Source organism: Eretmochelys imbricata, chromosome 10 (genome assembly GCF_965152235.1).
Source record: "Eretmochelys imbricata isolate rEreImb1 chromosome 10, rEreImb1.hap1, whole genome shotgun sequence".
Lineage (NCBI taxonomy): Eukaryota > Metazoa > Chordata > Testudines > Cheloniidae > Eretmochelys > Eretmochelys imbricata.
Genome location: NC_135581.1, coordinates 56667313 through 56687014, shown reverse-complemented (window position 1 = coordinate 56687014; position 19702 = coordinate 56667313). Strand labels below are relative to the sequence as shown.

Sequence of the window (19702 nt, the reverse complement as noted above, 5' to 3'; positions counted from 1 at the left end):
GACATTAACCAAAAGAGAGGGTCACAGTATCCAGTAAAGTAGATTTAGCTACTAAGAAGCCATCTATTCAAGTTAATCTGGCTGTGGCATAATGTGTTACTTCAACTACTGAGTGTTGCATTATGTTGAAGAAGGGGCAGTTGAAGAAGCAGGGAGCACAGCTAGTAAGAAAAAAGATCTAATTAAAACATCCAAATACATTCTCTTCTCTAGATTGTGAGTTTCTCAGGGCAGGGTCCATCTCTTTGCTGCATATTTTGCAGTGCTACCGCAATCCAAGTGACAGGAATAATACGGGGCTCTCCAGAGCTGAGAACAGCCAGAGTGAGTGGCCTGAGGTAAAGATTTAAAATAAATACTAAAAGAGGAAAATGGATGGATCAAAAAACTCTTCTTAACATGCTCCACTTTCAAATTTCAGGGTGACAGTCTCTGCTACACTCAGAGGTGCAGCACAGAAATCATACCCCAGTGGGAAGGGGGACAGTGATGACTTTAAGTCTCCTTTGCTCCCTTGTAATCCGGAGCTGCTCCAGAAGCTAGAACATAATAGGCCCACAGCACTGTCTAGAAACTCCATAGTGATGCAGTCCAAACCCTGAGACACCACCTACACCAGACCGTATGAGCAGTACCTCAGAAGCAGCCCACCAGTTGTCTTCCACAATCTCTGCAACCTGAGAAATCCTCCTGCAGCCAGATACAAGGCTTTTTAGGCATCTCCAGCCCTTTTACCCAGCAGTCAGCAGGGAGGATTTTGCCCTGATAGTGCACATACTTCTCTGTGCTTGAGTTCTCTTTGTTCCACTGATGTCTTCACCGTCTTCTTGACAAAGTTAATAAAGCATAACATGAACTAGCCTTCTCTCAGCCACAAAGAAATATTTGAAGAATACGTTTCTATATACACCATAAATATTTACACAGTGATAATCACAGATCTCGCCTGAGGGGGGCCCAACCATTGCTTACACGAAGATGAATAAATAAATAATTGCAACCTCAAAGTTCAAAATATATGTCTCTAGAAGAGAGGGGTTCTAACCCCCCTCACCTCCGGGCCAACTTCCGACTAGAGATGGCAAGCTACTAGTAAGCTGCTGTTGCTTTTATATCCCAGGGTGTTCAGTTCTAGTCCCAGCTGGGCAAATTCCTAGCACAGTTATCCTCTGCTGTTCCCTACCCCAACTGCTGAAGATGTCCATAGAAAGCGAATGCATTATCCAGAGAATCTTGAGTAGGATGTGTAAGAACCATGGGCAAGATGCTAATCTGATGTAAAATTGTTTAGCTCCATTTACTTAAATGGAGCGACACTCTGTTTACACCAGTTGTGGACATAGCCTCCAAATGTAAGAAAGCAAAAAGAGAAGATACAGAAGTTGAAAACAGTCACCTCTGGTTGTACTAACTAAGGAGGTAACTAGGAAATATTGGTGTTAGGCTTTTATCAGTCACATATACTACAGTGGATGAAGAGAGGAAGGTCAACAGGGTTTAAGGACAGTTAAAGCCTGTTGATATTTCCTGAGTTAAAGATGTTTCCCTTTCCAAAATGCACTACATGTAATAACCATAAAATGGATTTGACTTCTTACCTTCTGCAAAAGGTTCCCACTCATAAAATCGACCCATAAATGGTTTGTTGTTGTATGATGCACACTGTACCTCTCTGATATTTCTGCTGCTTTCAGGACACATCTATTACAATAAAGAACAGGGGTGTTATATTACGATTTCCAGCAAGATCATTATCACTTTCTTCTTTATTAATTGCTTTTACAAGTCTAATAAAGATGTCCCAAGCTCAGATCCAAAAAGCTATGTTACAGGAGGCATCTCTTCTGCTACGTAGGTTAGGAATTAGAAGCACAGTAGAGGAATTGTGGCTGTCCTGTGCAGTCAAAACACCTGTTCTTCAGTAGAAATCTTGCCATGAGAGGGACCTCACCAGCAAAAGTCACAAGGGAATATGCCTCTGAGCAATCACCATGTGGATTGCCTGGCCCTTCCTATATTACAGACAGAAGCAGGCAGTGAACAATTGGAGCTAAGCGTGCCAATTGCCTCAGCTACTTTGTGCAGCATGTGGAATAGCACTACTGCAGTGACTTATCTACTTGCTCACTAAAAGTCATGCAAGGGATCCTGCTACAGGGGATCGTGAGTAATGGCTTGGTAGGATCAAGTCCCACGTAGAGCTGAGTGAATATTGCTGGGGCTTTTTGATTACTTGGCTGTTCTGAATTTTTTTTAAAAAAAAAAGGTCAGGTCCAACTGAATCCAAAAATTGAAAAACAAAATTATCGAATAAAAAAACAACCACCCTGTTTAGTACGCCACACACAATCCAAGTCCCCCAAAAATTTGGGGCCAAAACTATTTCACAAATTCATGTCAAATCTGTGAATAATTGTGGGTTGACCAAAAAATGGACTTTTTGGCAAATACCCTATTTGTCAGAAAAATTTCACCCAGCTCTGGCCCTAATGTTGGTATTACAGTGATGAGCACCATAGAAATGTAAGATCAAGAAACAAATGAGTACATTTATGCCATGGTCATAACTAAAATTGTAATTATTATTTACAATAACATTAAAATCTGAAGTATCCAAGGAAAGAATACATTCATGAACTTTGTGGAGTTAATGGGGTAATAGTTGTCCAAAATAAGCAACTTTGTTACTGAACTGTCATGTAACAAATGTCAAATGATATTTCAAGAGAAATACAATAAACCAAATTTAGTCATTTCCCTTTCACAATAGCTTTGTATTATTCTATTTACTGGGCTCAGATTCAACACAGTTGAAACTCAAACACTTGTATGAAATGTTAAAAGCTGGCCACAGTTATTTCTTAGCTTATATTTAAAACTCATTCCATCTATGGTTTGTTTATTTTTTCTTCCTATCTACATACAATTCTATTATTTCCATTACTGGGTATTTTAACTTGTGTCTTAGTCCCAGCTGCAATATTCTTGAAACTAAACAACAACAATGTCCAAGACACCAAAAATGCATGTGTGTGTACTTAGACTATGGGATGTCACACAAAGAACTAGACCAGCATGTCAAGTTTCTCTACTGAGAAGCGATAGATTTCAAAGAATGTGCTCAGAATTCTACAAAAGCAACAAGTACCATTGATTAACTAATTCATCTGTATCTACTTTATTTTGGAAAAAAGCAGTGAAAAGAGAGCTATTGCTGAAATTGTGTGTTGGTTTTCATATATTTATGTCAGGTGAAGGAGCAGTTTTCTTTATAGCAGAAGACAGCGTACTAAAGGTCAGACATAGGAGCTGCCTGGTCATTATCCACCCTCTGTCTACAGAGATGTATCTGTTTGGCTGATGGAGGCATTGAAGCCTAAGTCTCTCCCAGTTGGCCATTGTGCCAAAGCCACATCCACGTGTCACAAATTGCTTTATCTTTATTAAATCATTATAATGAGCTTGCTAAAACAATGCTTCCAGCCAAACAGCCATCTGTTTTTTTGTTCACCCACCCCCCTGAGATCTCCAAGGGAATTCAAATATTGTTTTAAAACAAACACGACACACACACACTTATGCACCCTAGAAATACCACTGAGAGTTACTGAGACATAATTGTAAGGACGGGACAGAATGCTACCCCACTGCCAAACACTAATCAAAGTTATAATGTTAGGTTTGAAATACAGAACGCATTAGCTCTGAAAATTCAGTAATGGCTTCAGTGCAACAAGAGTTAACTACATCATAATAATGTCAGAACAATCAAGGTGACGGGATTGCAACTTTAAAAATGAAATCTATCACCTATACCTCCTAAATAACAAGGGCAGCTCCTCAGCTGACATAAATCAACATCATTCCATTGAATGTCAGAGGAGCAATATCAATTTACACCAGCTCAGACTCTGACTTGATTTTTTTTTTTAAATGTCACTGATTTTTTTAAATTAATTTTTATTTTGGCACACGTCTTCTGACAGTCTGAGGTTTTGTACTTGCTTGTTCTTCCTTGTGCAGTCTTGAGATCATGCTCTTGCCTATCTGTATTTCTGGCACATAAATCATTTCCTGTACACCCTGTCCCTACTAACTGCGGACAATACATGAGTAAAAAGATCAAAATATTCACTGATGGGTTGCCAAAAAGTAGTCTTTTTTTTTCTTATTTTTATATCACTGTATTTTCTACTTTAAAGTTATGGAAGAGTCACCCGGAGGAAACAGTGAAAACCTCAGCTCTTGAGTTATTAAAAGTTGGACAGGACAAAGCTAGGAAAATACACTATTCAAAACAATCTTGCACTAGCTGAGAAATGCACTGCCTTAATGAGGTCTTGGCTACTTCTAAAAGTTACAGTGTGATGATAGGAAAAAGCCCATTTGCTAGTCTGTCTCTTTTGAATCATTGTGAACTATCATATGTACATAAGAGTTGGTAGGAGACAACAGGTCAACACTGATTCTTTGCTTTTTTTTGAAGATTTATTTCTTTATATAGATTAAGGTCACAAGCATTTATAACACATTCTGCTGATGTGCTAATAATAATCTATAATACATACTGCTTAGGTCTATAATAGTCTGATAACACTTATGATACATTTAACCTTTATAAACCATTTATATATGAATATATTAAAAACATAATATAAAATGTGACCCAGACAATATTTTTGTGCAGCCTGCCTGAAAAACAGATATTTTGAGTGCTCTGATGGGGGGACTGAAAGTTGTGTAGGCTCCCTGTGTCCTCTTAAACCCAGTTGTAACCTTTGCGGCATGCTACAATGTGTCACTACAAAAAATATACACAAACACAAAAATTAATCATGATGCTACAAAACCAAGTGTGAGACTTTGAAGGCGCCACAAAACCCCATCCATTCCCTTGGGTTTATTCCTTTTCTTTCATCAGAGGCTACAATCAGTTTTTAAGTTTCCCATTCCCTACCGCCATTTATCACACACCCATATTATTGCCTGGTCAAGAAAAGCTTTAAGAACAGCATGAGCATCTGAGTTTCAAAAGGAGAGACTCCAGGAAAAAAGGTCACATTCACCATTGCCCCAGATTTTAGCTTCTTACAAAATTCCCCAGCAACTCTCATGTATCTAGTAGTTTTTCATCACACCTCCCACCATGATATCAGAGTGTCTGCTGATGATAGATGCCCTGTGCTTGCTGATCCTTCCAATAATGCTACACATAGGTTCATTGAAAATCTGTTGCTTTGAATATATTTTAAAAGCATGTTCAAGGAGGAAGGATGGTCTTGGAGTGGGACTGAGGAGACCTGGGTTCATGTCCCACCTCTACCACAGACTTCTCATGGGACTTTGGGAAAGGTATTTCATCTCCTTGTGTCTTTGCACTGAAGTTCCCCATTTATCATTATTACTGGGATAATAGTAGCTCCTTACCAAATAGGGATGCTATGAGTAGGGATTGGGGACAATTTTCAAAATGCAATTTTTTATCAAAATCACAACTTTTGATTTAAAAAACAGATCCAAAATTTCAAGCATTTTTTGCAAAACTTACATCTTGTGTTTTGGTCAGTAACAGAGCTGGTGAGAAATATGTATAAAAAATAGGGTGACAGTTTTGAAAAGTTTTTGTGGAACACACACACACTCTTAACCAGCTCCAATTGTGAAGACAAACATTTAGGACCAGAGCTCAGGTGAAGCAATACTTATTTACACCTACTAATTTAAGCTTTCAGATACAACTGTGATAGGGCCCATAGAAATGAACTAGATAAATCAATCTCATATTGGTAGAATGTTTAACTTTCTAATATGCTGAAGGAAAACAAAAACTAGAACCCATAATTGTGTAAGTTTTTTACATCACCTCCTTTTCACAGTACACTAGCACAGAAAGAAAGCATCAATCTAGTGACAAATTATTTTACTCAGCTACTAGGCTAGCTAGCTTAAAGTGTTAAAAATTTTCAATAAAGGTAGATTTTCAAAAATTTTACTGCCTCAACCTGATAGATTCGTAACAGATACCTTCTCAGCAAACAGTGCTCGCCCATCAGTGAGAAACAGAGAGGAAACAGGATGATAACCTGCCACTTTTAGTCCTGAATCTTAGTGCAATGGTAAAATTTTCAACTCAATATTCAGGATTTTAACTACTTAGCTAGAGTACCACTAAGCTCCAGTTAAAAACCCCAACTCCATTAACATGACACTATAACCCTCAATATTTTTGTCCAGCCAGCAAGTGATGAAAAGGACAGCAGCACTACAGAAACTGAGGCCCAGAGAGTGTAAGGGCAAAAATTTCAAAACAAGTCACCAATTTTTGTTGCTCAAATTTGAGTAACTAAGGGCTGATTTCCAGAAGCACGGAACCCCTGCAGCTGTCTCAAATAGAGCAACCAAAATCAACAAAAACAACAAGGAGTCCTTGTGGCACCTTAGAGACTAACAAATTCTTCAACAAAAAAACTTCAAAAACAGACTTCAACGAGAAACTGCAGAACTGGAATTAATTTGCAAACTGGACACCATCAAATTAGGCCTGAATAAAGACTGGGAGTGGATGGGTCACTACAAAAAGTAATTTTCCCTCTGCTGATACTCACACCTTCTTGTCAACTTTCGGAAATGGGCGACATCTACCTTGATTGCATTGGCCTCGTTAGCACTACAAAAGTAATTTTCCCTCTCTTTATATTCACCCCTTCTTGTCAACAATTGAGAATAAGCCACTTCCACCTTAATTGAATTGGCTTTGTTAGCACTGACCCCCGCCACACACTCCCCTCTTGGTAAGACAACTCCCACCTTTTCATGTGCTGTAATATTTATACTGCTTACTGTATTTTTCACTCCATGCATCTGATGAAATGGGTTTTAGCCCACGAAAGCTAATGCCCAAATACATTTGTTAGTCTCTAAGGTGCCAAAAGAACTCCTCGTTGTTTTTGCTGATACAGACTAACACGGCTACCACTCTGAAACCAAAATCAACAGACACTTCTGAATGTTTTACCCCATTTCTGCCTCAATTTCCTCATCTGCACAATGTGAATATTAAAGGTTACCTAGTTCAGGAAAGCACTTTGAGATCTAGGATTGTGAAGCGCTTTATTATATATGTCACATATCGTTAGTGTTGCCTCAAAATCAGCCTAAATGGGGAGCAGGTACAATACCACAGGTAACATTTAAAAACTAAATCTTATTTATTCCTCAACTTCAAAAATATTTGAAACAGAGGGGTTTTTAAACTTTTCTTGAAATCTTAATCAGTTTAAATAGCTTTTGGCTAAATACTAGAAAATTACTATCACTTTCCCAAACTGGACACATGCCTGCAATTAGCAAAACTGTTCCAAAGCGGCACTAGGATAATTCACTTTTGGAAATGCATAAATGGGTTGTTCTAATACTGAAACTACTTCTAAGAGCAGTTAAACCATTGACTAAGATTTTGGCACTGTTTCATTTGTCTGACCTATAGTCGCTGGCAAAATCTTTTTTCCTAGTCCTTACAGTCCTCCTGGATTTCCCAGTCTTGAGTATGGTTCACTGATGAATACTTTCAGTGTATATAAATAAATAAATAAATAAATAAATGGGGAAAAATTCACATCAGTTTTGGTCACAACCTTTGTTACAGTGAGCTCCGACCTAGCCTTTCATGAAAATTGTTTAGAAGGGATTTTCTAAAACTGATAGCCAAAAAAGCTTTCCATGTATTTCCACAAAGTCAATGCGTCATAATAAAGTGAAATCATGCAGGCATCTATCTAGACTTCCTTTGTCTCTTGGCCCATTTAATTTCTTCTACAGTCTTATCTATTTTTACTGATACTTGACCATTCTTAAAAGGAAACATACCACCAAAACAAAAGGAAACAAGACATTTCTGAAAGAATGATTCAGCATCTTCTTTCTTTAAAAAAAAAGGCAATGTGCTATCAAATGCAAAATTCCCTTCCTATGTTTATCTGAGTCACTCTCCAACTCTTTACATCATCACCCATTGTAATCCAGTGGGATGTGCAGCCAAACTCTGCCCCAAAATGCATGTGCATGAGTCTCACTGAAGTCAATGGAAATCACATCCCAGTATCTGAGAGCAGAATTTGGCCCTTACTTTGTAAGTTCTTGAGGCCACAAGCTTTTTCTTCTTGTACGTCCAAAGCACATGCACAGCAATGTAATTACATACTATAAAGTAAATTTTATGTAACAGCATTTCTGCTGCCTAGCATGATTCAGAATTCAGTGATAGAGACAGATGGTTGAAAAATAAACTCATTTCATTAAGTTATTTTTGTTTAGAAGGTTTGAAACAAACCCTTTTTAATTTTGCATAATTTATTTTTTTAAATTTAAAACATTTTTCTTTTTTTGTTTACAAAAACAGGTTTACGGTAACTGACATTTTTGTTGTAAATGTTATTCTATATTTTCAGAAAACATTTTGATTAAAAAATGTAATGTAAAGCAAAACAATTGTAAAGCAAAACAATGTTTCAAGTTCTTGCAAAAACAGTTATAAAAGGGCCATTAATAAATGGAAAAACTTTGAAAATTCTTGATCAACTCTAGTTACAGACCATGACCATAGATAGTAAACCATGAACATATGGGTTGGCAAGAAGTTAAAATTACCAGCTGTGGGTAGTGCTGTATCTTGGCATGTTTAGAAGGAATAAGCACCTGAATTGACTAAATCACAGCCCTGCCTGAAGCACTGAGGTTGCATCTACATGTCTGCTGCAGTACGTTTCTATGCCTGGTTATGGTTATCCACACAAAATAATTAAGGAATGATGTTATTTGAAACAAGAGTTTGAGCAGAGTTTGAGGCAGCAGATAATGCAAAGAGACTCACTTCTTGATAGATAAGTAGCTGGTTTCAAGCCTGCGCTGTGTCACAGATGAAAGTGACCTTGGTGGTCTAATTCATGTTTCCTGGATAGGCTTGTGTCCATATCACAAAATCATCATACTTCTGCCAAAATTCAGAACATCTGGAAGTACCTAATCAGGGAAGGTTCATTAAGAGGTTATACTTCAGACCTATACTGAGCTGCACTGATGCAGAGCTAGAGGAGGATAGTGCATGCAGGCAGGCACTGATAAGCTATCTTAGATACTTATATGTACATCATCACTGTAGTACCTGAGCACCTCACACTCTGATAAAACACCCCGTGAGGAAAGGAAGTGCTATTATCCCCTTTTTACAGATGGGGAACTAAGGTACAGAGAGACGAAGTGACTTGCTCAGGGTCTCACAGGATGTTTGTGATAGAGCACAAAGCACAGGAATACTTGTGGCACCTTAGAGACTAACAAATTTATTTGAGCATAAGCTTTTGTGGGCTACAGCCCACTTCATCAGATGCATAGAATGGAACATATAGTAAGAGGATATATATACATACAGAGAATATGAAAAGGTGGAAGTTGCCAGACCAACTTTAAGAGGCTAATTAATTAAGATGAGCTATTATCAGCAGGAGAGCAGGCTTGAACCCCAGTCTCACAGACGAGTGCTCTAACCATTGGACAATCCCTTCTCACTATGGGTCTTATAAAAGCCCATGGGAGTCTTTTCATTTAACTCAATAGGCTTTGGATTAGGCTTTATGTGAGAGCCTAAATTCTTGTATTCATTCTTCGCTTTCATGAATACTTCCGTTCTTCCACAAACATTTAAAAAGATGAGCTTTGACAATTTACACTCACTAGGTATGTCCTAACAGTTTAAAAAGGGTTTCTATATTTCACCAGTAAATCACACAAATGACAATAACTGGGTCCTTGAATAAGCAGATGTTTGCCCTTATGTTTTTTTTTAAAATAGAGAACATTCTTTTCATAGTATATTTATTGCTTTTCAAAAGTATATTTAATACACTAGACTCCTCAACCTGGTCCTGACTTCACATGAAAGCTTTTAATTTCCTTTTTATTCACTTAAAGAACAATTTCCAAATAAAATCTACTCAATTTATTTAATGTATTTAAACACATTTTATCCATACATAAAATACTTATGATCTACTAGTTCCATTTTAGTCACTGACAGCCAAGAAAATAATTGAAAAGTGAAAGATAGGAATTAACATTTTACCTACATGCCTTCTACACAGGTTGAAACTCTGGCATGCTTAGCATGCTTCCCAAATACATATCAAACTTTTAACGTGCTCACACATCATCAGCCTCTTTCTTATTCAGGCTTGTCTTTCTGCAAAGCAAAGTCACGGACAGGGCAAACATAAATAATTAGAACCTTTCACTTCAATCAACTCAATATCATGCCAGGCATTTCCATATATAATTCCCATTTGAGCACCACTGACAGTGTTTCCACTATGTCTTTCAGCAGTCTACTGCCGTGCCCAACCTCTCCCTGTTCAAGCCATTTTCCTAAGGTACAATCTGAGCTTCACGGTAGATGGAAAAGAAGAGTTACCTTATCAAGTTATCTAGTCTAATTCTTTCCAATTTTAGCTGTAGGCCATTTTTTCTCCCTTTTTTAAACCACTTTCAGATAACTTGAATAATCTTTTCTCGACAGTGTTTTTTTGAAGGGGTTCGTACAGTATAATGTAATAGCTCTCAATCTCCATTTTTCCCAGAATGCAAAAAAATGAAACTCCTTCAGTCTGTCTTTGTATGTTGAATTCCTAATAGTTATACCATTCTGGAGATAGGTCCTTTGAATATCTTCAAATGTTTATGCTCTTTGGGACAGAACCTGCCATGCATTATACATTTATGCAATGCCTAGCACAATCAAGCACTGGCCTGGTTTAATTGCTAGGCAGTACCCCAGTAAATCATAAGTATTCAACAGTAGTGGTTTTTCAGTTTTGCTCTTATATAATGCCAGGACTCTGATTCACATACAATATCTCATGAGCCATATTTTCTGAGTGTGCAACTACATTTGAGCTTATAGACATACAGAGCTTGCATGTTACAGCAGCTTCTGTTTCTTTTTGATACTTAAGAATAAAATTCATTTGTGAGTGTATGTTTACCTGCTTTAACCTTGTAAATACCTCTAATTTCTTTTTCCTAGTTAATAAAGCTTTAGTTTATTACAGGATTGACTACAAGTGTTATCTTTGATGGAAGATCTGAGGTACAATTGACCTGGAGTAAGTGACTGGTCCTTTGGGACTTGGAGTAACCTGAATATTGTTGTAACTTTTGGTGTAAGGGATCATCAATCACAAATACAGGATTGCTGGGTGGCAAGACAGACCAGAGTACCCAAGGGGACTGTCTGTGACTCCATGTTAAGGCTGTTATAATACTTGAGGAGTTCACACTTGATACTTGGTTGGTGAAATCTAAGTATAAAACACACAACCAGTTGGGGCTTGTGCCCTGGTTTGTAACAGTCTGCCTGGAGGCTGGCACAACTAATTTATATGAACCCCCTGCTATTTGTCTTTTCTCCCAAGCAGTGGTGAGCTGGGGCCGGTTTGCACCGGTTTGCTAGAACCAGTTGTTAAATTTAGAAGCCCTTTTAGAACTGGTTGTGAGGTGCCGACTCGATGGGTGCTCCAGCCCTGGAGCACCAAAGAGGAAAATTTGGTGAGTGCAGAGCACCCACCGGCAGCTCCCTGCCCCACCCCCAGCCCCAGCTCACCTCCGTTCCGCCTCCACCTCCTCCCCTGAACGCGCCACCCCGCTCTGCTTCCCCGCCCCTCCACCCCAGGCTTCCAGCAAATCAGCTGTTCTTGCGGGAAGCCGGGACGGGCTGAGAAGCAGGCCGAGGCTTCTCGCTCAGGCCCAGGGAGGCGGAGGTGAGCTGGGGTGGGAGGGTGTGAGGAGGGTCGCCCACGCTGCAGCAGGTAACCCTAGCGGAGGGGCACGCAGGGAAACCACTTCCTGCCCCAGCTCACCTCCGCCACCCTCCACCTGAGTGTGAGGCCACTGCCTGCTTCTCAGCCCCCCTAGGCTTCCTGCAAATCAGCTGTTCTCGAGGGAAGCTGGGGCAGGCTGAGAAGCAGGCAGCGGCTTCCCGCTCAGGCCCAGGGAGGCGGAGGTGAGCTGGGGGGTGAGGAGGGCCGCCCATGCCTCCTCGTGCCCCCCCCCCCCCCCCCAGCTCACCTCTGCCACCCTCGGCCTGAGTGTGAAGCCACAGCCTGCTTCTTGGCCCCCCTAGGCTTCCCGCCGAACAGCTGATTTGTGGGAAGCAGGGTGGGGCGGAGAAGCAGAGTGGGGCAGCACCTTCAGTGGAGGAGGCGGAGCGGAGGTGAGGTGATCTGGGGCCGGGCGCGGGGTGGGGAGTTGCCGCGGGTGCTCCAGCCCAGGAGGTTTTTTCCCCGTGGGAGGTTTTTTCCCCAGGGAGTCGGTGCCTAAGGTGCCACTTTTGATGTGATCAGTGGGGGAGTGGCCGCTCCCCCTGCTCCTCCCCCAGCTACGCTCCCCCACACCTAGGAGCCAGAGGGACCTGCCGGATGCTTCCTGGGAGCTGCCCCAGGTAAGCACCTCCAGGACTGTGCCTCTGGCTCTTAGGAGTGGGGTGGGCACCCACTACAGTGGCCCACAAGACCCTCCTTCCCGGTTCTGGGGGCAGTCAGGGGACAGGGGAGGGGGGTGGATGGGGCCGGGGTCCTGGGGGGGCGTCAAGGAACGCGGGCGGGTTGGATGGGGCAGGAGTCCTGGGGGGCGGGGGTGGACAACGACCCCCTCGTGGGGTGAGGAGGGAACTCGTTGTTAAGATTTTGGCAGCTCATCACTGCTCCCAAGTATTCACAATTCTGCTCTCTTAATTTATGTTGGAATATTTTATCTGGTATGGAAGTCAAACTAATTGATCAGCAATTTCCTGGGCTTTCCTTTTTAAAGATACTGGTACATAAAACTTTTACCTTTCAAGCCATCTGGTACCTCTCCAAATTCTTATACTTTATTGAAACATATTTCTAGAAGTTCAGCAATTTCCTTTGCTAATACAAAAAGAAAAGGAGTATTTGTGGCACCTCAGAGACTATCTAAAACCCTGGTGTGCATCTCATCTAGCCCTGCTGATTGTATATGTTCCGTTTTACCAGGTAACTCCTTCACCAATCCTGTATTGTTAACCTTTCTTCCTTTCTCCATCTGTTAATTGTATTAAGTTTTCTGCATTCCTTGCAGCTAAAATACAATTAACAGAACATGCCTTTTGGATGTATGAACAAAATACAGGCAACGCCTGTCTCCAGCTTTTTAGGAGTGCAGCTCGAACCTTAAATCTTTTGTTCCGCTATTGATTTCAGCTTTGCAGCACTGAAGAGTTCTCTGAATTCACTTCCAAAGCCTCTGAAGTGTTATTTGAACCTAATCTTTATTAGCTTTGCAATGCAACAGAAACAGGGACAATGCAGCAAGTATATCTGTTACTGCTCTAGCCAGGTTTCAGAGTAACAGCCATGTTAGTCTGTATTTGCAAAAAGAAAAGGAGTACTTGTGGCACCTTAGAGACTAACCAATAACTAGCCAGTTGTTTTCCCACAATAACGCTTTCCAGCTTAAATCACAGACCTTCCAATGTCAAGGAATCTCAGTTAACAAAGCACCTGAAAAATTCTTACCTAGCTTTTATCATTATTGTATTTTATTCTGACTGTGCAAATCTGCTAAACAGAGAGCTGTTTAAATGATTGGGGGAAAACATCTCTTCTCACATTTTCCACTGCCAGTGGGAGGATTCAAGTACAGTCTCAAGTCTTACATAAAATTTAGTGACTCCGTTCAGTCACAGATAAACAGACCATATCACTCCACTGTGATATGGTTTAGCATACTTGGCATTTCAATATTGAATAGGTCCACAAGAGAACTGGTGTGGGAAAACTAACAATACAACTGCCTCCACTGCACCTAGTCCACAGTTTTAAGGGGGACTCCTGTTTCCACCGCTGTCTATTACTAAAATTTCACAGACACAGATATTTATTCCAGGAAAATAAAAACCACTTGGAAAAAAAACAGCTTCTACGTTACCTATTTTTAACAATAAGAAAATGGAAACAAAATCTAAACATGTGGAGACATCTCCTCAGTTGGTGTAAATAGGAATAGCTCCACAGAATACAGAACTACATTGATTTACACTTTTGATTGTCTTTCCAGACCCTTGATCCATCAGACAGCCAGATGTCTATCACCTCACTCCAGAAGAAATGAATTTTTTTAAAAAAGTCTTCGAATTTTATTTTCTCAAGTTTTTGTCAGTGCCCATTTCACTGTGCGATGGATAGGCCATTAAGCATTCAGATTGGGCTGTCCAAAGGGATCTTCTCTGGCTGATCTTAGCCAATTTACTGCAAATCCTTAGCTACCTTTGTACCCTGGCTGCTCCCATTCAAATATGCTGCAGGAGTCCATCCAAATTCAAAAATCCTTTCACTAAAACACATTTACAGAAACCGTGTGTCATGCTTGAGGCATTTAAACAGCACCACTGTTGTCTCATTTAATGGGAAACCAATGAAAATTATTTCTATTAGAGAAAACCTGGCAAAAAGTCTTAAGAATGTCTAAACATGAAACCCTTCAGATTAGCTGGTTCTTCAGTGTCTCATCTGGCTTTATTATTCAAAAACACAATAAAAATGATGGCATATATTTATAGTCACCACCAAAAAATGTGCCACAGCATATTTGCCCTAATACAAGAGATAGAAACAAATCAAAATGCTTTCACAAGCAGAGTTTTTATAAACTAAAAAGTGTTTTCTTTATACAAGAAAAAGTATTGTCAACTCCAGCATTGTTTTTAAAAAGGTATCTATGCCAATTTTGAAAGACACTAAGCCAAATTAATACTTGGTGAAACTCCACTGAAGTCAATAAACTTAAAGCAGAGATGATGTGTTTGGCACATTCAGTCTGTAGAAAATTATGCTGACAATTAAATCTGTACTAAGACTGCCAGTGATATTTGATTTGATTTTAAAAGACCATCTCTACAAGGCAACTGATTTTTGTTGGGTCATTAGGGGATACCTAAAAGCAGGTTTAGATGTACATTTTCACTTTCTGGTTCTGCCTTTCTTTTCTCATTTTCTATTTATGGGCACTAGCATAAGTCTAAAGCCTATGGCCATGATCCTATCACTGGGTCTGTGCACCTATGTGGAGTTCTATTGATTAAATATATATCTATGTGTCTGGAGTTCTGCTCAAGTCAATTGGGCTCTGCACAGACACAGGGGTCTGTCTACATAAATCCAATAGCAGGATAGGAGCTTTGTGTTTGCTCATTTACTTCTGCTGCTTATTTCACATTTGAAGTAATAATCCTAATCACAGCAAACAGTCCTGAGGATACTAATGGAGGATCACAACTTCAAGTGAGGACCAAGCAGCAGGAGCAGATGAACTAACCACAACAATCCCATTTCCAAGTCCTCAGCAATGCAAATAAAGGAAAACCATCAGCTAAAATTCACAGGTATATCAGCAGAATCATTTCAAAGCAAAATGCTTACAGTTTTCTGCAAGGAATGAACAGAAATTTAGTATTTCTAGTAGGCATTGTGTGCAAATCTGCTTTGAGTATGAACTTTGTTCTAACCCGTTATTCCTTAATACAAATAAGGAACTATACAAAAACCAGACAAAAAGCAACTTTCTTTAGAACTCATTGTAATACACAGTAAATGCAGCTTCCTCTAGGCTTCTGCTCAGCACTACGCTCCTCAATCAGCATGTCAAAGAGTTACCTGTGCCACACCTTTCAGTTGCTTTTATGGATACTATGCCATTTCTCATGTTGGGGGTTCTTGCTCTCATCAAAAGTCAAGACCCTGAATATCTGCTAATGCAATAAGCTCTTACTATTACTGCTTTTCCAACATGTTGTATTCACCCCCTGGTTCATACTTAAAAATAAAAAGATGTTCCAATCTACTATTTCTGTTCATCGTTGTGTTACAAGTGCTTTGTTATTATTATAGGCGGGACCAGCAGCATGACCTATTATTTTTGTGGTCACCCGACACTTTCCATTATAAGACCCTGTTTTAGTTGCTTATCACCTTGCCAGATTAATTGGTCAGGCTGAAATATTCCATGCCAAATGTATGCCTTAGGCTGAAACTTTTTGGAAAATTTCAGCCTAAATGGTTCCGCCATTTCCAGGAATGAGGCAGATAAAAAATAAGGGTTTTTTGTCATTGTTAAAAAAAAATTCTTAGCGAAGCTTGAAGCACCTGGTCTTGGAGTGGGGACTCAAAATTTGGCAAGGGGTGATTTTGTGTAAGGCTTTTTCGGTTTGTCAATTTTGTTTGCAATTTTGGTTCAGGTTAAACCCTCCTCCCTCTGCCAGCAAACTGAAAAAAATCAGTTATTTGACCAGCTCTAGAAAACATACTATTTTTTCCTCCACAGGGCTCCTGCCTTATTGAGTGCACAGGCCTATTTGGTCCCTATGTACATGATGGATCCCCGAAAGAGATCCCGCTAGTAAACCAGAAAGGCCTTATTTGTTCAGAGGGGAAATACCAGGGGGGAAAATAACCTCAGGGAATCAGGGATCAACTAATTCTGGGGGACAACAAATGGAATGGAATGGAAGTGAGGGTCATATGTTTACAATCAGGGTGCCAGATGGGGACATTGAGCAGAGAACCCCAGATGGCACCCACCACACCTCAAAGGTGTCTAAGGAGCCACTGGGTACTGCTTGGAAGGTGTGTCGTGCAGGAGGCAGGGAACTGCAGGAAGAGAAAGTCTCATGGGTAAGGCAGCTGAATGCTGCCTTGGAACACTGGATTCTATCCCTGTCTCTGCCACACAAAGTCAATAGGAGTTGTGCTTTGAATGAAGCTATATAATGCTAAGCACTCTGAAAAAATCATATCCTGGGTGTCCCATATTGGGCACACAAAATCAGTGGATACTTTTGACCTTACCATCTTTGCCTCAGTTTGCCTTATTATTTTTATTAATAAAATATAATAATAAAATAACAATAACAATCCCTCATCTCCAAAGGGGGGTTGTGAAAATAAATTAACGTTTGGGAAGCACTCCAATGTTAGAGTGATGAGCACTACAGAAAAGCCCAGGAGGAAGTTAATTCTGTTTTCAGAGCAGGGTTTGAACAGCGTGTGGTAAATAAGGTATGGGGCTATACATTGAATAATGCTGCGAAAACAAAATATTGAACAGCGGTTCATTAAGTGAGCACCATCCATTCCATGCACTAGATAGGCAGGGGGCTTGTAGAAAAGAGTAGTATGTGATCATGTAATTAAAGATTCATAACGTCCTTTTAATGTATGTGTGTGTGTAATTTATACAACACCACAAAAATGTTGCCATCAGAAAGCCACCAAGCATAGGTCTCACAGCTGCAGTCCAAGGTAATTAGCATGCTTTACTATCTTCAGCAAATGATAATGCAAACCACAGACAAATAAAGGGAGGAGAAAAATGCATTCCTTGGCTGGGAAGTTTTTGCAAGTTTAAAGTCAGAGACACAGACAGTTGGCAGGAGAGAGTTGGGGATATTTCCCTGGCTGCTTCTCCCTACAAATCAATCACTTCCCTGCAAGCATAGTAACGACAGAACTACTGTTCATCTAGTGTGCCCAGCTCCTTTCCTCGCCTTAAATAATACAAGGAATTTGGCATTAGCTTTCCCATAATTGTAAGGTAAATGTTTATGGAATAACAGCATTACTGTACGTGTTGCTCAAAAGATAGTTCAGTACACATGAGTGTGTCTCTACACATACGGTGTGGCTTTCTCTCCTGGACATTATTACTGCATAAGTACATAGAGCAAACCTGCAGTGCTCTATCTCGGCTTTGTCGAGTACTGAGAGAGTGTGCTAATTATTTGTCCTTTGCAGTGTTATCTATGAACTTGGCCCGGATATTCCACATAGAAAAGGCCTATTCAACTGCTTTTCTCATCACAGTACATCTAGGGCCAGTCTTCAGTTTTCAGCTCTTCTGAATGACCAGTCTTTCTAGGACACCCTTGAACCAAATTATCCTTCAGCTATGCCCAGAGAAATACCCTTACCTAGCTATGACCTTAGGTCCATGCTCCCTAAGTATTTGCATCGCTCTGACCCCTTGCTAACAAACAGCTGACAACTTCATATACTGCCTGGCCTCTCAGCACCCTCCAGCCAAACTCTCTCTCACCCCACCCTCCGGTTCAGTGCTTCTGTTCCTTCCCCACTGATCTGTGGCCCAGCACAACAGGGTAGCAAGGCAGCTTTCTTTCCCTGCCAGATCTCATCTGCACTCTTTTTGTGCTCTTTGCCTGCTGTCTGGTTTATGCACTACCCAATGCTTGCTTGGCAGTCAGTGGCTGCAGGGGTGGAGGGTGGGTAACGAATATGCACATGTTGAAGGAATGTAGTCACAAGTGAGGAAGCTGGATGGCACACTGCATACCTTACTTCAGTGAAGTACCTTCAAAACATAGGATCAGCCCTGTTCTAAATACTTCTGAACCTTTCCACACGGCCTTAGAAAATACCTTAAGCTTGTGATATTGGGCAAACCTTCTTAAAATGTCAGAGAAAAATAGATTCTTCCCTTTAGTAGACTTGCTGATACCATAGCCAGCTCTCACCCAAAACAGACATTCCAGTAGAAGGTGCTGTATGACAGAATGTGTATGTTATTGTATTCTTTTTGAGCGACGATGAATAGTTACCAAATGTTCAAAAAGCATCATTTTTTGGAAAACAATTTTAATGGCATTTGTAAATGAATTCACAGGATCTCCCTTGAATGAGGTTTCCAGAAGACTGAGACTTCCACTGCTTCCAAAGCCTGGATGCAATTAAACCAACATATAAGTAAAAAGTGAATTTCTTGTTCAAATTATGGCTGTGTTTAATATTAAGGCAGCAAAATTCAGACAAAGCATCTTGTCTGAAAAGACAAAAGAGAATTTAAGACGCATTAAAATACTTTCTAGGACATTGTGTGTGCAGATAAATGACAGATATTCTAACTTACACACTAATATTAAACATACATTCCTGACATATTTGTCAACGTAACAACCTGACTTTAGGTAGCTGAGGTTTTGAACTTGAAATTTTATTTTAATCGCTTAGTTTTCATCTTTAAAATATGGTACTAGCAGTTACTTTCAAACAATAACAAAGCTGTGCATCTAAATCATTCAGTCATTTTATTGTGAAAAAAATAAATTCAATTCAACTTGACAGGCGGCAGAATGATGACCTTTGAATCACCACCACAATTCAATTTTTAGTGCTAAAACTGTTACTTGGAACTGATGAGGTGATCAGATGTTGCAAGCCGTTTTCCCCCTCCCCTTCCCTCTAATGTGACATATGAATTCCATTGACTTTAAGGTAACTTCCCAGACATTTCCAATTACTAAATCAAACCGACTATACTTAGTTGGCCAAAAGCTCAGGAAACAATCTCTTTAACCATTTGATATGGATTTGGCGCCAGTTATAAAAATGTTAGTCATTCATCTATCACACTATTTCTGGACACAAATCAGGGTCTGAGTCTTCAGAGAAACAGATCCCCCGCCTCCATCCAACCTCAAACAGTGTACTGACATCCCTCAAACTTCAGAAGAGGGCTACAAACTAACAGAGACAGATCCAGTGACAGAACGTAGACCATAATGAACCCTCATGAAGAGATATATGTAGGTTTGAAAGAATTCGATTTTTTAAAAAATAGTTTCAAC

General features: G+C 40.0%; 1 protein-coding gene across 1 annotated transcript in view; it reads right to left on the bottom strand.

Annotated features, from left to right (window-relative positions):
* Positions 1–19702, bottom strand: part of THSD4 (thrombospondin type 1 domain containing 4) — a 589516-nt gene that overhangs the window by 498499 nt on the left and 71315 nt on the right. Inside the window, exon 5 of the mRNA XM_077828709.1 lies at positions 1599–1701. Within this exon, the coding sequence (XP_077684835.1) occupies positions 1599–1701 (103 nt within the window). The remainder of the gene's footprint in view (positions 1–1598; positions 1702–19702) is intronic.